The sequence below is a fragment of the Cyphomyrmex costatus genome, unplaced genomic scaffold, assembly GCF_001594065.2.
Source record: "Cyphomyrmex costatus isolate MS0001 unplaced genomic scaffold, Ccosl1.0 scaffold30, whole genome shotgun sequence".
Classification (NCBI taxonomy): Eukaryota; Metazoa; Arthropoda; class Insecta; order Hymenoptera; family Formicidae; genus Cyphomyrmex; species Cyphomyrmex costatus.
Window position 1 is genome coordinate 1,062,501 of NW_017277125.1, and position 15,043 is coordinate 1,077,543.

At 36.1% G+C, this 15,043-nt stretch overlaps 1 protein-coding gene across 1 annotated transcript; it reads right to left on the reverse strand.

Annotated features, from left to right (window-relative positions):
• Window positions 1-6,115: 6,115 nt before the first annotated feature.
• On the reverse strand, window positions 6,116-10,984 carry LOC108775490 (knirps-related protein). Its single transcript, XM_018541872.1, has 2 exons — window positions 10,907-10,984; window positions 6,116-7,273 (listed from the first exon to the last, which is right to left on the reverse strand). The coding sequence occupies exons 1-2, from the start codon at window positions 10,982-10,984 to the stop codon at window positions 6,116-6,118; spliced, it is 1,236 nt and encodes a 411-aa protein (XP_018397374.1).
• Between the last annotated feature and the right edge of the window lie 4,059 nt (window positions 10,985-15,043).

A 15,043-nucleotide genomic window follows, 5' to 3' on the forward strand; every position in this document is an offset into this window, starting at 1 on the left:
TGAGAGACGCACTGTTAACAGTTGTTAACATTAACTAAGCAATTTGATAAGATTATACACACATTATATATATATATATATATATATATATATATATATATATATCTTACAATTATACAACACAATATTACAGTTCGAAATATGTAATGTGGGTTTGGAATGGCGATTAAACAAATGTGAAAAAAATGATAATACATATACTTAAAAATATGAATTTTACATACATAAATTCATATGTAATATTTTCTAACCCATGTGAACGCATTCGCAAGATATGAAGGTCTAGAATTCAAACGAACACATACTGCACTTGATATTATTTGTAACAATTTTATTTTTATGATGGTTCAAGTGTTACGTAAAAGATTTTAGTATCAAATATTGTTCCAACTGTAGATTTCATAAATAAAATTAAAATCACTTTTTCTTTTTCTTGAGAACATATCGTTTTCTTACTTCAAATTAAATCACGACTCAACAAATATAATTTTCGAATTATTATGAATAAATTAACATCGCCTATCGGTTATAAAAAAATGAACTTGCTTACCTTTATAAAAAATCATCAAAATAGTAACAACTCGAAAAGATGGTTAAAAAAATCATTAAATACATAATCAAAAAGAGTGATTTTTTTGTAAGAATCGTAAAACGAAAAATTTCATCATATTAATGAATATATTTTTTTGGTCGATATTATTTAATTAGTTAATTTTCTGTTAAGTAGAAAAATAATTTTTCTTCTTTTTCGAGAAAATAAGGGCCATCATACACAAAATGACAAAAGATGCACCATAAAGACGCTGGACCAATGAGTATCCGACGTAAAAACGCCATATCGATTTACACAAGATGTTCATTGGTCTAACGGCCTTATGCAGTGTTCATGCAATTTATGTCATTTTGTGTATAATGGTCCTTGGGCTGGGTTTGCTCCACCTTTCGGTCAACTTCAACTGTCTTACTCTCTTACGTTCTTATTCTTTTACTCTTGTTTATCCAATAGATCACTACATAATTTATCCAAAGATGGAACAAACCTTATAGAATTCCATTCAAAGAACTTTGAATGGGATTTGAATTCTGAAAATGGAATCTAATCTTTTAAGTTGTATTACTTTTGAAATAAAGGAGTGATGGACGTCGTATGTTATCGGTCTTTAATTTTCAACTTTTTAAATAATAATTAGATATTATTAATTAAATTGTTTTTATCCAGATAAAAGTCAGTTAAACATACATTTAATTTTTGATATTATAATTTGATACAAAATTTCAACTTTTAATCTTATATACAATCTCACATATATACACAATCTCATGTTGTATAATTGTCATTAACTTCTCTCTCTCTCTCTCTCTATTTTCTCCGATGAAAATCTCGAAGTATCAGTCGTCTGACACGTAGTCGGAGATACACAAATCGAATGATTTTTCGTCTACCGGATCGCGATTGTGTGTCCTTCGTGCGGCCTGCCTTAAATTCCAGAAAGACACTACTGGTCGTGAACGGGTCTACAAATCGCACCGTAACTCCGCCTTAAAAGCGAAGTTGTGTTCAGCGGTTACGTTACCAAACAAAACGACGGCGAAAATCGTTCGTGACAGTTGTGAGAATCCAGAGCCGAAACGCAGGGAAAAAACGTCTCCCTGAAATTCTCGACGTTCGTGATGGCTCTTCGCGAATTCATTTGCGAAAGATAGGTCCTTGAGGAATTTTTAAGTATGAGTATCACTATCGTAAATAAAGGGACAGCACGTGCCGTTCGAACTTTTAAAGTCGAGATTTTAAGCTAAAATTATATAAATTTTGTACATGCATTATATGACTTACAAAATTTAAATGTAGATAAGTTAAAAAATTCTCAAAGACAATAAACCATATTATATCTTAAGGAGAAAAAGAAAATTCAAAACATCTTTAAGGATACGCATTAATTCCAACAAGATTTTCATCTTTAAAATTTTGAATTGATTCTTATAAAAATTGAAATATGTGGTGTCTTCAATTTGTCTTGTATACATATATAGTATATATATATATACTATATCACTTGTAGTTTGTTAAAATCAAGTGGATATTCCGTTACTTAAAAAGAAAAAGAAACCTATACACTATTAATTTCTTTAAATTTCGCCGCGTGGAAACTTTCTCGCTATCAAATGTACCACGAGAGAACGAGAAATCCACGAAGAATGCCGCGCGTCGTCGCACCGGAAACGACATCGGTGCTGGCGTTTGTAAGATAAAACGGCTACCGACATCGTATACCTGTACGCACTACACGTGTGTGCCGTGACGTGTTCATCGAACGACGCTCGCGTTCTCCGTCGTTCATCTTCGTCCCGCGTGATTACCACGAATGAGCGAGCGAACGATGCTGGCTCGCGCGCTCGTTAATTAAAACGGCGGAATCTCGTTACAGACGATTGGTTGTTGCGCAAGCAAGCATCGATCGGAATTGAGACGTCGGCCGTCGTAATTTTTTTTCTTTCCTTCACACTCGCTCGTGTGAATAGAGCACGCGTGCTCGTGCATTCAGACTCGTGCAAAACGAGGAGGATCGCGGGATTTCGGTTGTACGCGAGTGAGAAGGTAATTAGGGGATGCTGCGAAACACGCCATTCACGCGGCCATTGAACACGTGCGTATTTCATTGTCAGATCGTTGCATCGCTCTTTTTACTCTTTCATCATCTAAAAGTAACATTATGTTATAATTTCGTACTCAACAATATAACTTACATAACACCATGTGTATATATTACATTTATAGTGATGAGTGCGAAATTATAACGTAGATTTTATCTTACTTTTAGTTAGTGTCGACTGAACTGCAAGTGTTTGTACTATAGGCATCGAGATAAAAAAATTCCTATTTTTGTTTCCGCGGTTATATAAATATATAGTTACATATTGGAATTTTACATGCTATTTTTGTAGAATAGATTTCATAGAATTAAGAGCGCAAAAAATCTATGGAATTTTCCAATATTTTGAAGATTGAAGAGTTTTCATATCAAGAATATGTAATCAAATATATACTAAAATAAAATGTCAGTATAATGTATAAAAGAAAATATGAAATACAGAAAATTACAACATTATATTTACAATTGATATTATATGTACATTTTTTATTTAAAACTGGATTTTGCAAATATAGCATGTACAGCTGTACGAAAAGCGCTCTTTTCTTGTTAGATTTATTTATATTTATTCGTCTGCATTGTTCGTTTGCAATAAGACTTAGAAATACTGTATATTTGAAGGTATTGCTGTGTATACGTGACCAATTTTCTATTTTTTTTATAATACTAACATAGACGAATTAAGCCCATTAAACGTCAATTCGCTAGACATGTTTGTAGCTGACGTCGCGAAAAACTGTGACAATATTATGGCCATTATATCTAATACTAATGACTAATGCCGCCATCAGTGCTCATTGTTATTATTACATCTTACTTCGCTTTCCTATTGTTTATCACTCTTGTTATACTATTACTTCACGTTTACAAAACCCCCGTGACCATGCATAGAGTGAAAAGTGAGCTACTTTAAATTTGTACCTTTCGAATGTAACATGTGTGCAAGATCTAACAATTCTATCCCACACAATACAATTTCATACTAAACACGCATACACACACATGCCCATGTAAACATATATGTATATTAATATATATGTATATGTATATAACATTTTATATATATTTATATTGTATACTATATGTCCTGCGTTACATATGCTTCCAAGGGTATAAAAATAATTCTAAATCGATTAAACGGCTACATAATTCTTGCATCAATATTTATTTGGTATGCTATATTAAAAAACAAAAGTAATTTTTTTTACAAAAATAGTACATACGTTTTTGTACCGTTTAAAACAAGAATTCAAGAAACGGAAATGATATAAGTTGACATTACAAATTATTATTTTATTTTTTACAATAAATATCAATTTTAATTCTTTATTTAAAATGTATATTTAGGTATATTAATTATTATTAATTTTGCTAAAGTTTATTGCATTTCGTTTTTATTGTAAAGCTTTTACAATTTTCTACTTTTTTGGTATATCATTGAAATTCATGATGTAATTTCTTTCACGCATACTTTATGTAAATTAAATTATGTAGAATTCTAAAATGGTCAAGGAAATAGCAAATTTAGAATGCAGAAATCTTATGATAATAGAAATAGCTTTTTTTGAAATTATATTATATTTAATTATTATAATAAGCGTACAATTTTATTTTAATTCGCATACAATTTTTTTACTTTGACTATCGTCAATAAACATTTTTTCAATGACTTCGCTCGCGGACATGTATTTCTTTAACATCAGAATGAATAAAATGGTTTGAAATATTTTACACATGTTTTGTAATGTAATATTCAAAATGAAAAAGAACATAATTATAAAGTAAAAACATGTACATTGTGTCTCATGTAAACCATTAATTCGTAATGTTGGTTCAACATCAACATGAGAATTTTAAAAAATTATCATTTTATTACAAATATTACAAATTTTTTTCATAAAATAAAATGTAATGCTTTTTTTGAAATTATGATTTTTAAAAAATTTATTAATTTTTTTTATTGAAATGTAATTGCATTTTTTGAAAAATCTGTTTGGTTAAACAATACAATTGAAATACAATTTATTTTCACTCTTATATGTATGTCAGATATTTTAGAAATTAAAATTTTCGACTAAGTTTCAAATTTTCATTTTTTTTTACTATATTTACTTACATAAAATATCAAGATTCACATGAATAATAATTAATAGAAAAATAATAAAATATGTCCCCATCAATTTACTTTTTTTATTAGCTCTGTTATTTTGAGCTTTCTATAGAAAATAGAAAGTGTTTATATGTAAAAACATTCCACAATGATAAAATACAATCGACATACATTTTATTAATTTTTCTAAATCACGAAATATACCTATAACTAATCGTATACTTATGTATGTATGTCTTATAATAGATATATATATATATATATATATATATTTATAATGATTTGTGTATGTCAACTTACTTTTCAACTACTAATGATCACTTTTTAACAAAAATTTTCCTACTACTTTCAACTCCATTTTTTTTCAATACTACATTGCCGAGATACAATATATGTTAGAAATAATTGTATCAACTTAGAAAGTTTACAGAAAAATTACACATAATAATGACATTAAAGTAAATTTAAATTTGCATAAAAAAGAATTTTATACACGCTGAACAAAAAATGTATTTCGGCATATAATTCTTATATAGAAGAAGAAAGTTATACAAGAGAGGCAGGGAGGGGGAGAGAGAGAGAGAGAGAGAGAGAAAGTGTGTGTGTGTGTGTGAGAATAAAGAATAAAAAATAGATGGTAGATTTATCTTCTTAATTGTGTATTAAAATGAAATTTTCCTATCAAACTGCAAGAGGTAATACTATCCTTTAAAACTGTTTCCCTTGGTTCGTATTTTAAATATCAGTTAAAAAGTACATATAAAATTCATTCTCTCTCTAATATAATGTTAATAATAAATATACATACAAACGCAAGTGCCTCATCAATATAATAAACTGTTTTATTTCGTTATTTAACAATCTAATCGACATAAACAAATCATTTTTTGAGTTCGCGTTTATTGAACGAAACATAATTGTTGTTATTAACGCTAAATGTGACGATTGCGTTTGATTAAATAAAACTAGAAATAATCCGTGGAAAACATTTGGCTTTGTGACGTACCAGTTCTAATGTCAAACGGCACGAATTTTCGAAAGTTATTCCATAGTGATCCTGTGCATATGAACGACAGGACAATCACGTAACCGAGAAAACTATTCGGCGTACACAGGATGTTGTAACTAGAGAATAGCAAATAAAATCTTCTCCCTTGCATTCTCTATGAGTGAAGCTGGTAATATTATTACAAGATATTCCTGGTTTTGAAACAAAATAAAACTGAAGAACAGCTGTAGGTAAGTAAATTTAAATAAAGCATGATACACTTTGTCCCAATAGGAACAGACGTCCATTAGAGAAAAAAGAAGAACATTCTTGTTTCATCTCAATCTCTTGAATTATAATCAGATCTTAGGATCTTGTCGTTAAATCTATCGGTTTCTTCGCAGCTGAGCTTTCTGCATCACTGGCATTATCTATTTCATCGTCTATCTCCTTTTGTAAACGATCGGGTGTCGCGACGGTTTTCATGGAAAGATCCATTGGATCATCTTGCGGTGGTGGTGAGCAAGTGACTTCCCGTTCCGGGCTGCACTCGGTTGAGTTATCTTCGGAAAGTATTCTCTTCCGCGGTCTCTCCGACGTTTGCTCGCTCTTTAGGACCATATCTAAGCAGAATCGGTCGTTATTGTTATTTTTTTCGTAGAAGTCTTTGCTGTAGGCTAACGACGTTGAGATTCTTAACGCGGTCGTCGTAGCTGTGGTCGTTGTCACGGTCGACGTCGTGGCAGTTGCGGGTTCGTCATTTTCATCGCTCGTAATCACTGGCGAACGTCGTGGTATACTGGACGGATGACTCGCCATGAGGTGATGGGGTGCGTTGTGTGACGTCGCGTGATATACGGCGTGAGCATAGGGTGGAAATATGGCGATGGAAGGTGGTGGTATGAAAGGCGACGGCAGAAGAGGCATACCGCTCAGAGGAAAGCCTAATGGCAAACTCAGAGCAGACAAATCAACTGGTGGCAAATGCGGAAGCTGTCGGATACTGGGATGTCCGGCGAAGGCCGCTCTCCTTTCAGAGACATCGACGGAGCTGTCGCTATTGTGGGACTCGGGTGAACTTATGTTAGGCGAGTTGGAGTTTTTGTAGTCGTCCGCGTTCATCATCAAAGTTTCGTCCCTACACTGATTGCCATGAATGCCATGGATAGGCGAACTCGTTGGATTACGTTGCTGTTGCGACAGTTGATGCGACATGAGAATAGTCGGCTGGTAATGTTGCTGATGCTGCTGACGCTGTTGCAGTGGCTGTTGCTGTTGCATCTGTTGCTCTAGCTGCTGTTGCTGCTGTTCTTGCTGTTGTTGTTGTTGTAATAGACAGTGGATTTTGAACCAGTTCGATCTACGACCGTATCGCGAGCCAGATTTGGACATGCCGACGAAGATGCATTTCCTTAAGCGGCAAGATTTACACGCGGTGCGATTCTTCTTATTTATCACACACTTGCCATCATTCTTACAGTCGGCGATGCTGTTCAAGTTGTTGTACGAGCGCCCGAAGAAAGACTGCAACAATAAGAACCATGGTCGAGCCAATTAGCACTAATGTACTGCATGCGAAATGCGTTCGTTTGCGCACTTTAAAAATTAATATATCAAGATGATGTGATATACAATATAAAAGAAAATATGATTTACGCTGGAAGACACGTAAATAAATTATTTTCCAGTAAAGAATTCAATTATATATAAAAAGTAAAAAATTTAATTTTATTTGTAAAATATCATGTGTAAGAAATAAGGCATAGCATGTCTATTGTATAAGAAGAAAGAATAGAAATATGTATGTCGTATTTTTGCAAGGATATTTTTTACAGCATTGCTAAATTAAAAAATTTTGTTAATCTTAAATTCTTCGGAACGCTGAAAATGGCTGAACTTGAAATACTTAACATGTTTCTTTAAAGATCCATTTGCAATTCTAGGAATAATTTTCGTTGTAAAAAACAGTTTTGCTGAAGTAGAATATTTAAAAATTTAGTTAAATCTGAAAATAATTTTGTTAGATTCAAAATAATGATACATTTAAACTCTCTGATTGCTAGATGAGAATGTCAAAACTTTTTGCAGCATCGCTCTCATCATGCTTAACCTTTCTATGTAATTATCTTGATGGTCCAACAAAAAGTTATTTTCAGATCCACATTTACCTAAATTTTTAGATACTTGAGCAAAACCAATTTTTCTGTTTCCTAGAAGTATGCAATGCTTTTGTTTAAAATAACGTGAACAAAAAATAAAATCATGCTATGGATTCATCATCGATTCGTCGTCAACGGTATCTTGGAATCATCATGCAAGCCACGTTCCAGCGAAACCGGCGAAGAGAGACGAAAGGCTTGTGGAAACTATCGGCGCGACACTGCAACAAACGGCATTGTAACACTTGTAACAAGTACAACGCCGGAGTCGTTAGCGTGTAACCGTACACTCTCGTTGTCTCATTCATGGCGTACGAGCGGGGGAGGAGAGGTGTGACGGGGTCGATGGTCGGAGGCGCGTGCGGCCTGCTGTTCTCGTGCTAATTGCCCAAATGGTGCAATTCCACGTGATTCCGACACTCTACGCTCGTTGCTTTCGTACCAAAGATGGGGAACAACGAACCTCACTCTGTCGTTTATGTTTCTTTCTCTCTGTTTCTCTTTTTTTGCATAGAGGAAAACGCGTAAAAAATATTATCGCTCTATATCGCCCAATCGTAATGAATGGCGTGGCATTAATTTTATTCCTCAAGATAGGTCCTCTCTCCGATAAGAATACAATAAATTACCAAATTGCGTTTCACACGGAGAAAATCTTTTATAGAACGATATTCTAAGGATGCATAATAATATTTAATTTTGTGTGCAAAATGTTAAACGGTTTAAAATGTATCGCTATTGCGAACTATTGCTTTTTATAGCCAGGTCGTTGCGAGAGCACAGTTTCGGCTCGCCTCGCTTGGATTGATGGCTAGAATTTCCCAATCGTCGCGGTTTATATGTCGCTCGGTGCACAGCAGACTGTCACATCGCGAATCGGCGAGCGTTTAAAGGGACGCACGCGGCCGCGTTGTCCACTTTCGCTTTTTCTGCCTGTACGCACGCCATATTATTAATCGTTTCTGGTTCGTTTGTCCTGGAAACGAGCTCTTCCTGCGGCCTGGTGGTCCCGATGCGCGCATTGCCGAGACCTATGGGCCGGCATCGCGTTCCACTTATTTTCGCCGTGGATATCGTCGTCGTTTGTCCTCCACCTTCTTGCCGGGGGCGACGGAGGTTTACGCGAGGAAGAAAAGGAACGCGCGACGCTTCAGAAGCGATGACACAATTGAGAAAATGCTACCGTTATTATCTGTTCCCCTTTCCCCGGGCCCCGGCTGTACGCCCCCTTCGTTCGTCGCGCACGCTGAAGTTATGCAAACGGTCCTACTTGGAAGCTACACACGCTATGCTCGTTTCGATAGCACTACGTTTCGACAATTATTGGCTCTTCGGAAAACTCATTTGGTATGCTCGCGAAGTAGAAGACAAAGAATTTTGAAAATTAGAGTGCTAACTATACAATTCGAATGGATTCAGAGAGACAGCTGTCGAAACCGACGCGACGGCTGTCATGCTAACCAGTGAAAGTTGATAATTATTCAAAATAAACTTGTCTCTTTATTTCTCCCTGCCTCTTTTGTCTTTCATGGCGAACGCTCGCAGCCACGATGTTTGTAGTTTAATTAAGAGCTAATTATTCTCTCAACAGGAAAAGGGAGCAGAACGCCCTATAGGCGCGCGCGAGAGGTCCCTCTTTTTCGTTCTGATTGTTGGGCCGCCGCGCCGCGCGCTGCCTCGAGACGCCGCTTCCGGCGCTTCGCACTTGTCCGCCACAATTGTTTCCGCCCTAGTTCACGGTTACGTCAGCACGACATTGTTTCGTTTCGTTATTTTCGTTTTCAGGCCCATCGTAGCATGTCAGTTCTCCCTCCTCCGCGCGATCCCGCCGTCGACGTTTTTCTCGCTTCAGCTCGTTCTTCGAGCGCTTCACGCTTCGAGCGAGCGACTTTTTCAACGCTGATGCGACGCAGAGATCGATTTGTTGCGTTTTAACTGAATCGCACGTATACTCGGACCACCTCGGTGACCAGGTTGACACGCATGCCTGGCCGAACGTTTAACCTCGGCCACGGAGCGGCTCGTGAAAGCGATCGCTCGCGTTGCTGGCTTGTGGGCTTTTGCGAAACCGCGGGAAAGAGCGTCGCCCCGGCGCGGCGCGACGGCCGAGAAAGAGCGCAAACAAACTGGAGAGGAAAACTCGGCTATTAGAGCGATCGATCAGGAACGAGGTTCTTTCCTCTCGATCGCGGACTCGCTTTTTCGACGGTTTTTCTTCACGTCCACTGCCTCTCGGTACAGTGATTCTCCGGAACGCGAGTCTCTCTTTGCTGATATCTCGAGCGTACGATGCAAAGTACAACATACAAGTTCTTCGGTCTTATGCCATCACTTCTGTTCCATTCAATTTGCATATGCCAGTATTTTTCAATCTTCTCAATTCACGTTGAATAACGAACAAAATTTATCGGAGTAAAATTAATGATGTACAAATTAGGTGCATAAGCTTCAATACTCATTAACATAGGTCTTTGATTAGATACCGTTAACATTAAGAAATAAAGTAAAATTCTAAAGTTTACTATTTATTTTATTGTTTTACAAATAATTTGATTGCAATAACGATATCACTTTGGTTAAAATGAGAGTAAATAAAATCTAATTTAGATAATTTTTATTTTACAATTTATTCGGTTTTTTGTTATTTCTAAATTTTTTCGCTTCTTTTCATCTTCTCTAAAATTTTCACACTTGGAAATCCTTTGTGACATATTAATGTGCCGCGGTGTATAGATTGAAAAACTCTGGCATAACACTTCTAATTATACAATTTTTAAATAATTGCACAATTATATAAATATTCAATATTTATATAAAGTTTTAAAAATTTTATATATATATATAATAGAAGTAAATAGATTTCAAAAGTCATCGAGAACCGTAGTGATGTGAATTTAAGTAGATTAGAAAATTCGTGCTATACACAATTGCACGTTGATTTTGAATTTATTCTTACGCAGCGCAATTGTTTGAAAGAGAAAAATTAAACAAGACTCACCTTGCAACCCTCGCAGGTGAATGCACCAAAGTGGAAGCCAGCCGCTGGTTCGCCACACACCTTGCACTGTTGGTTCATCTGCAATAGAATATATAATCGATTTCTGAGTATATTGACAATCTGGCTGTGTACAAATAAATTATTTTGCATTACGGAACGTGAAAACATTACTTCAGAAATTAAATCAGAAAAATATATTTTTATATTAAAAACATCTGGGCTGAAATTAGTATCATTTCAAACGTCTAATAATTTACTGTAACAATATGCTATATTTTGTAAAAACAAGGAGAGTAAATTTTAAAGTTAAAGTGAAATAGGAAACAGTGAATGTCAGCATAATTGAAAAACATAGAAACAGGAAATAACATATTTTTTAACACATTTAAAATATATTGTTACTCCTTTCTCTCTCTCTCTCTCTCTCTCTCTCTCTCTCTCTCTCTCTCTCTCTCTCTCTCTCTCTAGTTCCTTTTGCCTATACTTTTCAATGTGTAAACTCACATTTTTATTATACAAAATATGAGTAACCTACTGTAAGCCCTCCAATTTATTTTTTCTTTTAGTATTGGCTCACAGGTGGTAGAGTCCAATTGATATTGACATAAGCTATAATCACGATCTTGCTAACATATTATGTATCAGAGTGTTCTATTTTTTAGACTTTTTCAAATCTAGAAGTTTTTTTTCAAAAGACATTTTCACTGTAATACAGATAACGTATATATGTATACATACGCGTAGCCAAAATTCTTAACTAATCGTAAACAAGATAATTGTACACAATGGTATCTAAATTAATTCTATTCACTATATGCATTACCTTTGTGATATTTAAAGACAATGTTAAAATAATACTAATAATAATAATAACAAAACATAGTTTAATTTTTCGTTCAGTTCTTGATTTTATAATGTCATTTTCGTATTTACCGAACGATTCTACGACTTGTGAGAAAATATTGGGAAATATTAGAAACTAACGGACTATTAAGTATATCGAAACTATTGTGTGATTGCGACACAGCTATGATCGTGCGATGCTTCTTCCAACGAGTCGTTTCCTACACGACGGAAACGAAAAGTAGATCGGACGCGTGGTATCTTTGACAAGTCGACGATGCAATCTTTATCGTGCGCCTACACCGATCGAGCGCACGATTGAGTAAGAGAAGAAGCGCGTTGCATAATGCGCCGCTTTGCAGTGCGGCGCGAGCGCGAATCGCTGGATCGTGGCAAAGCGGTGTGTGTTACGTTCAACGAGCGGAAAACTCTTGCGCGCTTACTTTTTTTTTTCCTCTCGTCCGTCTCTGTCTCTCCTTCTCTCTCGTGGCCGTTCCTATCGAGTTCCTCGCCAACTCCTTTCGCCTTCTTTGGTCGATCGTCCAGAAAACGGACCGTGGCTCCGTGGTCTCGTTTTCACACCTCGTCGCTCTTATTTCACGCCGTGATCCCTTGCACAACGTGCATTTGTGTAGGCCAGCGGAACGTTACCGCGATCGGAAACAGACGGGATGCACTTCTGGCATAACATTTTTTTTACATGTCTCCCTTTTTTTTTATTGTATCTGTCATTTCCCTCTTTTCCCTCGTTTGCAACATGTTTTCAACATTCTTTGGGCATTTTTCTACCAAAATGTTTAACGTTCATGAAAATATGGGACGTGGTGCTGGTGACCCAGATGTTCACCGCGGTCTCAGAGCACAACCTCTAACGACTTTCATACGTGACGGACTGTCGCTAAATGGGAAAGTAAATTTCAACTAATGGAAAAGACATTTACGTTGTTTGATCAACGGAGTCTCTCCTGACCTACACCCAACAGTCGTTGACACTTATCATTTGCGGATGCCGTCGTTCCTGCTGCGGCATACCTACGCGGTTCGTGCTTGCAATTCCGTGTTTGTATTTTTGTATCCTTTTTTGTCTTACTTGCATTCTTGTAACTTCCTATCGTGCCACGCAACAATCATGTCGCGGGAGTATTTCACGGTGGTCGATCTGTTTGATGTAAAATTCGTTTCTCGCCTGCGATAATTTATTCTTTATTATTTCGAGTCACGTTCAAGGCGTAGATATCTCTTCTTACGTGATCGTTCTGTCACCACAGTTTACGATATTTTTCTAATATCGTCGAAAAATCGACGGGTATCGCGGCTTGTTCGATGGCGCTCGACGACCGACAAAACCAAGCGACATCGCCGAGCGTTTCTCTACCGTAGTCGAATTATTCGGTATAATCTTATTAGCAACAACCTCAAGAGATTCTTATTTTGTAAGCCCAACTCCTTGTATCTTTTACAGATAAGCGCTGCATGACATTCCTTTGATGATGAGCAGATGTAGTCCAACGGCGCCTGATCAATGGCAACCTGCGTTGATTAGAGGTGTGCATCCGGTAACAGGTAAGTCTCACTTGGTGATTTCTATGCATGGCAATGCGTTCCATGCCGATGCAATTGCGATGTTTAAATGATATTGTTGTCGTGCCGAGGTGTCGCAACAGAACACAACACAATATCGTCAGATAAAATCAAATTGGGTTAATGGATTAGATTCCACGTAATAATGAAAGAAATATGAAAGATACGTAATTATATATGTTATGAAAATTTTAAATATTAAATTATAACCATAATTAGTCAATAAAATATGTACATTTTGCATAAAAAGAACGATTTATTCAAATATTTAAAGTTAACAGAGATGAAATAATTTTGAAAATAATTTTGTTTGGATGATTAAAATGATTATGTTTAAGCTGGTTATTATAATTTTAAAACTATTTGCAGCATTATCATCAACGCTTAAACGTTCTTTAAATAAAAACCTTGAGGATTAAAGAATCGACAAAAATAGGTAAGAAAACCATGACAAGAAGGCTTCTTCTTATTAGAGATACTGTGAACGACGTTCTGGTTTTACCCAGCGATTAATAAAAGCTATCTAGTATCTTACCTATCTTGCTTCGCGAGAATTATTCGGCGTAATCGAGAATTTTACAATTACGTCCGGTGACGATAAGTGGTCGCCGCGCACTTGTTATGCCGATCTCCGGCCGCCGGCGCATGTAAATAGCTGATTCACGGCTCTGTAATCGTAATAGCCCGCGCGACTCTGCACGCGGGATTAAAGATTGCGAACTACATATTATCGTGTGTCTTCTTCCTTTCAGTTTTCCGACAATCTTACGTTTCCCTGCGGCATCGAGAGAGTTCGACTCTTTATCCTCTTTACGCTAATCATAATGAGACGTTGCATCGCAGCATCCGGACACGAGAATGCGAACCCGAGCTCTGGCAATGTAAACTATCCGGGAATAGCTTCGATTTGCGTTGAACGACGATGGCGGTCCGCCGCTTTTGCGGATGTAAAGGTGCTCTCGACATACGGCGACAAGACCTGGTACGTATTATCACCACCAGTGGATCTCGGCGGCAACGATCATCGCCAAGATCGTCGGGGACCGCCACGAGGCTTGACCTTGTGGACCGCGTGCAATCGTTGTGCCAAGCAGACTCTGGCGAGCCGTGAGAATCGTAACGTACTCCCGCGCAAAATCTCTGCCCGGTGATCATTGATGATGGCTGCAAGGTGAACATCTGTCAAGATACTTATAAAGCGACCAATCGTTATAATTTTTGCGTTTATTCTTTCCCAGCATATTCCCATGTTAATCTTCTCGATCACCCGCTATATTTTTTATCATAAAACGATCTCTTTCGTAGAAGGATAAAGTAGAGTTTCCTTGTAAGCTTGATATGAGATTTTTTTATATTTTACAAAATTATATTTATAAAATATAAATATATTACTAAATAAATTTACTTGAAGATACTTACATTAAAAAAGTTGTATATGTATAAGTACCTCACGTGAGTGAATCCTACAGTATACTTATTTATTAATATATTTATCATCACATTTATCTTTGTAAATTAATAATTATTAATTTATACCATAAGTTTGTTAATATACTTGTATTTGAATGTGTTCAATTACAACTTATTGTATAACATTATCAGATTTCAATAATTTTCTGGCTCTAATGTTCAATATATAACCCGGGATCTCAATATCTCATAACAATAGCGATGCAACATTTTAATAGAAGATTGCGCAAGGTTTTGTACATG

What these genes read in the sequence shown, in the direction of transcription:
- LOC108775490 (XM_018541872.1), bottom strand. Translation starts at nt 10,984, where the DNA reads ATGAACCAACAGTGCAAGGTGTGTGGCGAACCAGCGGCTGGCTTCCAC. An exon ending in TCACCTGCGAGGGTTGCAAG is followed by an intron (nt 7,274 to 10,906) that starts GTGAGTCTTGTT and finishes TTATTGTTGCAG; the next exon opens with TCTTTCTTCGGGCGCTCGTA.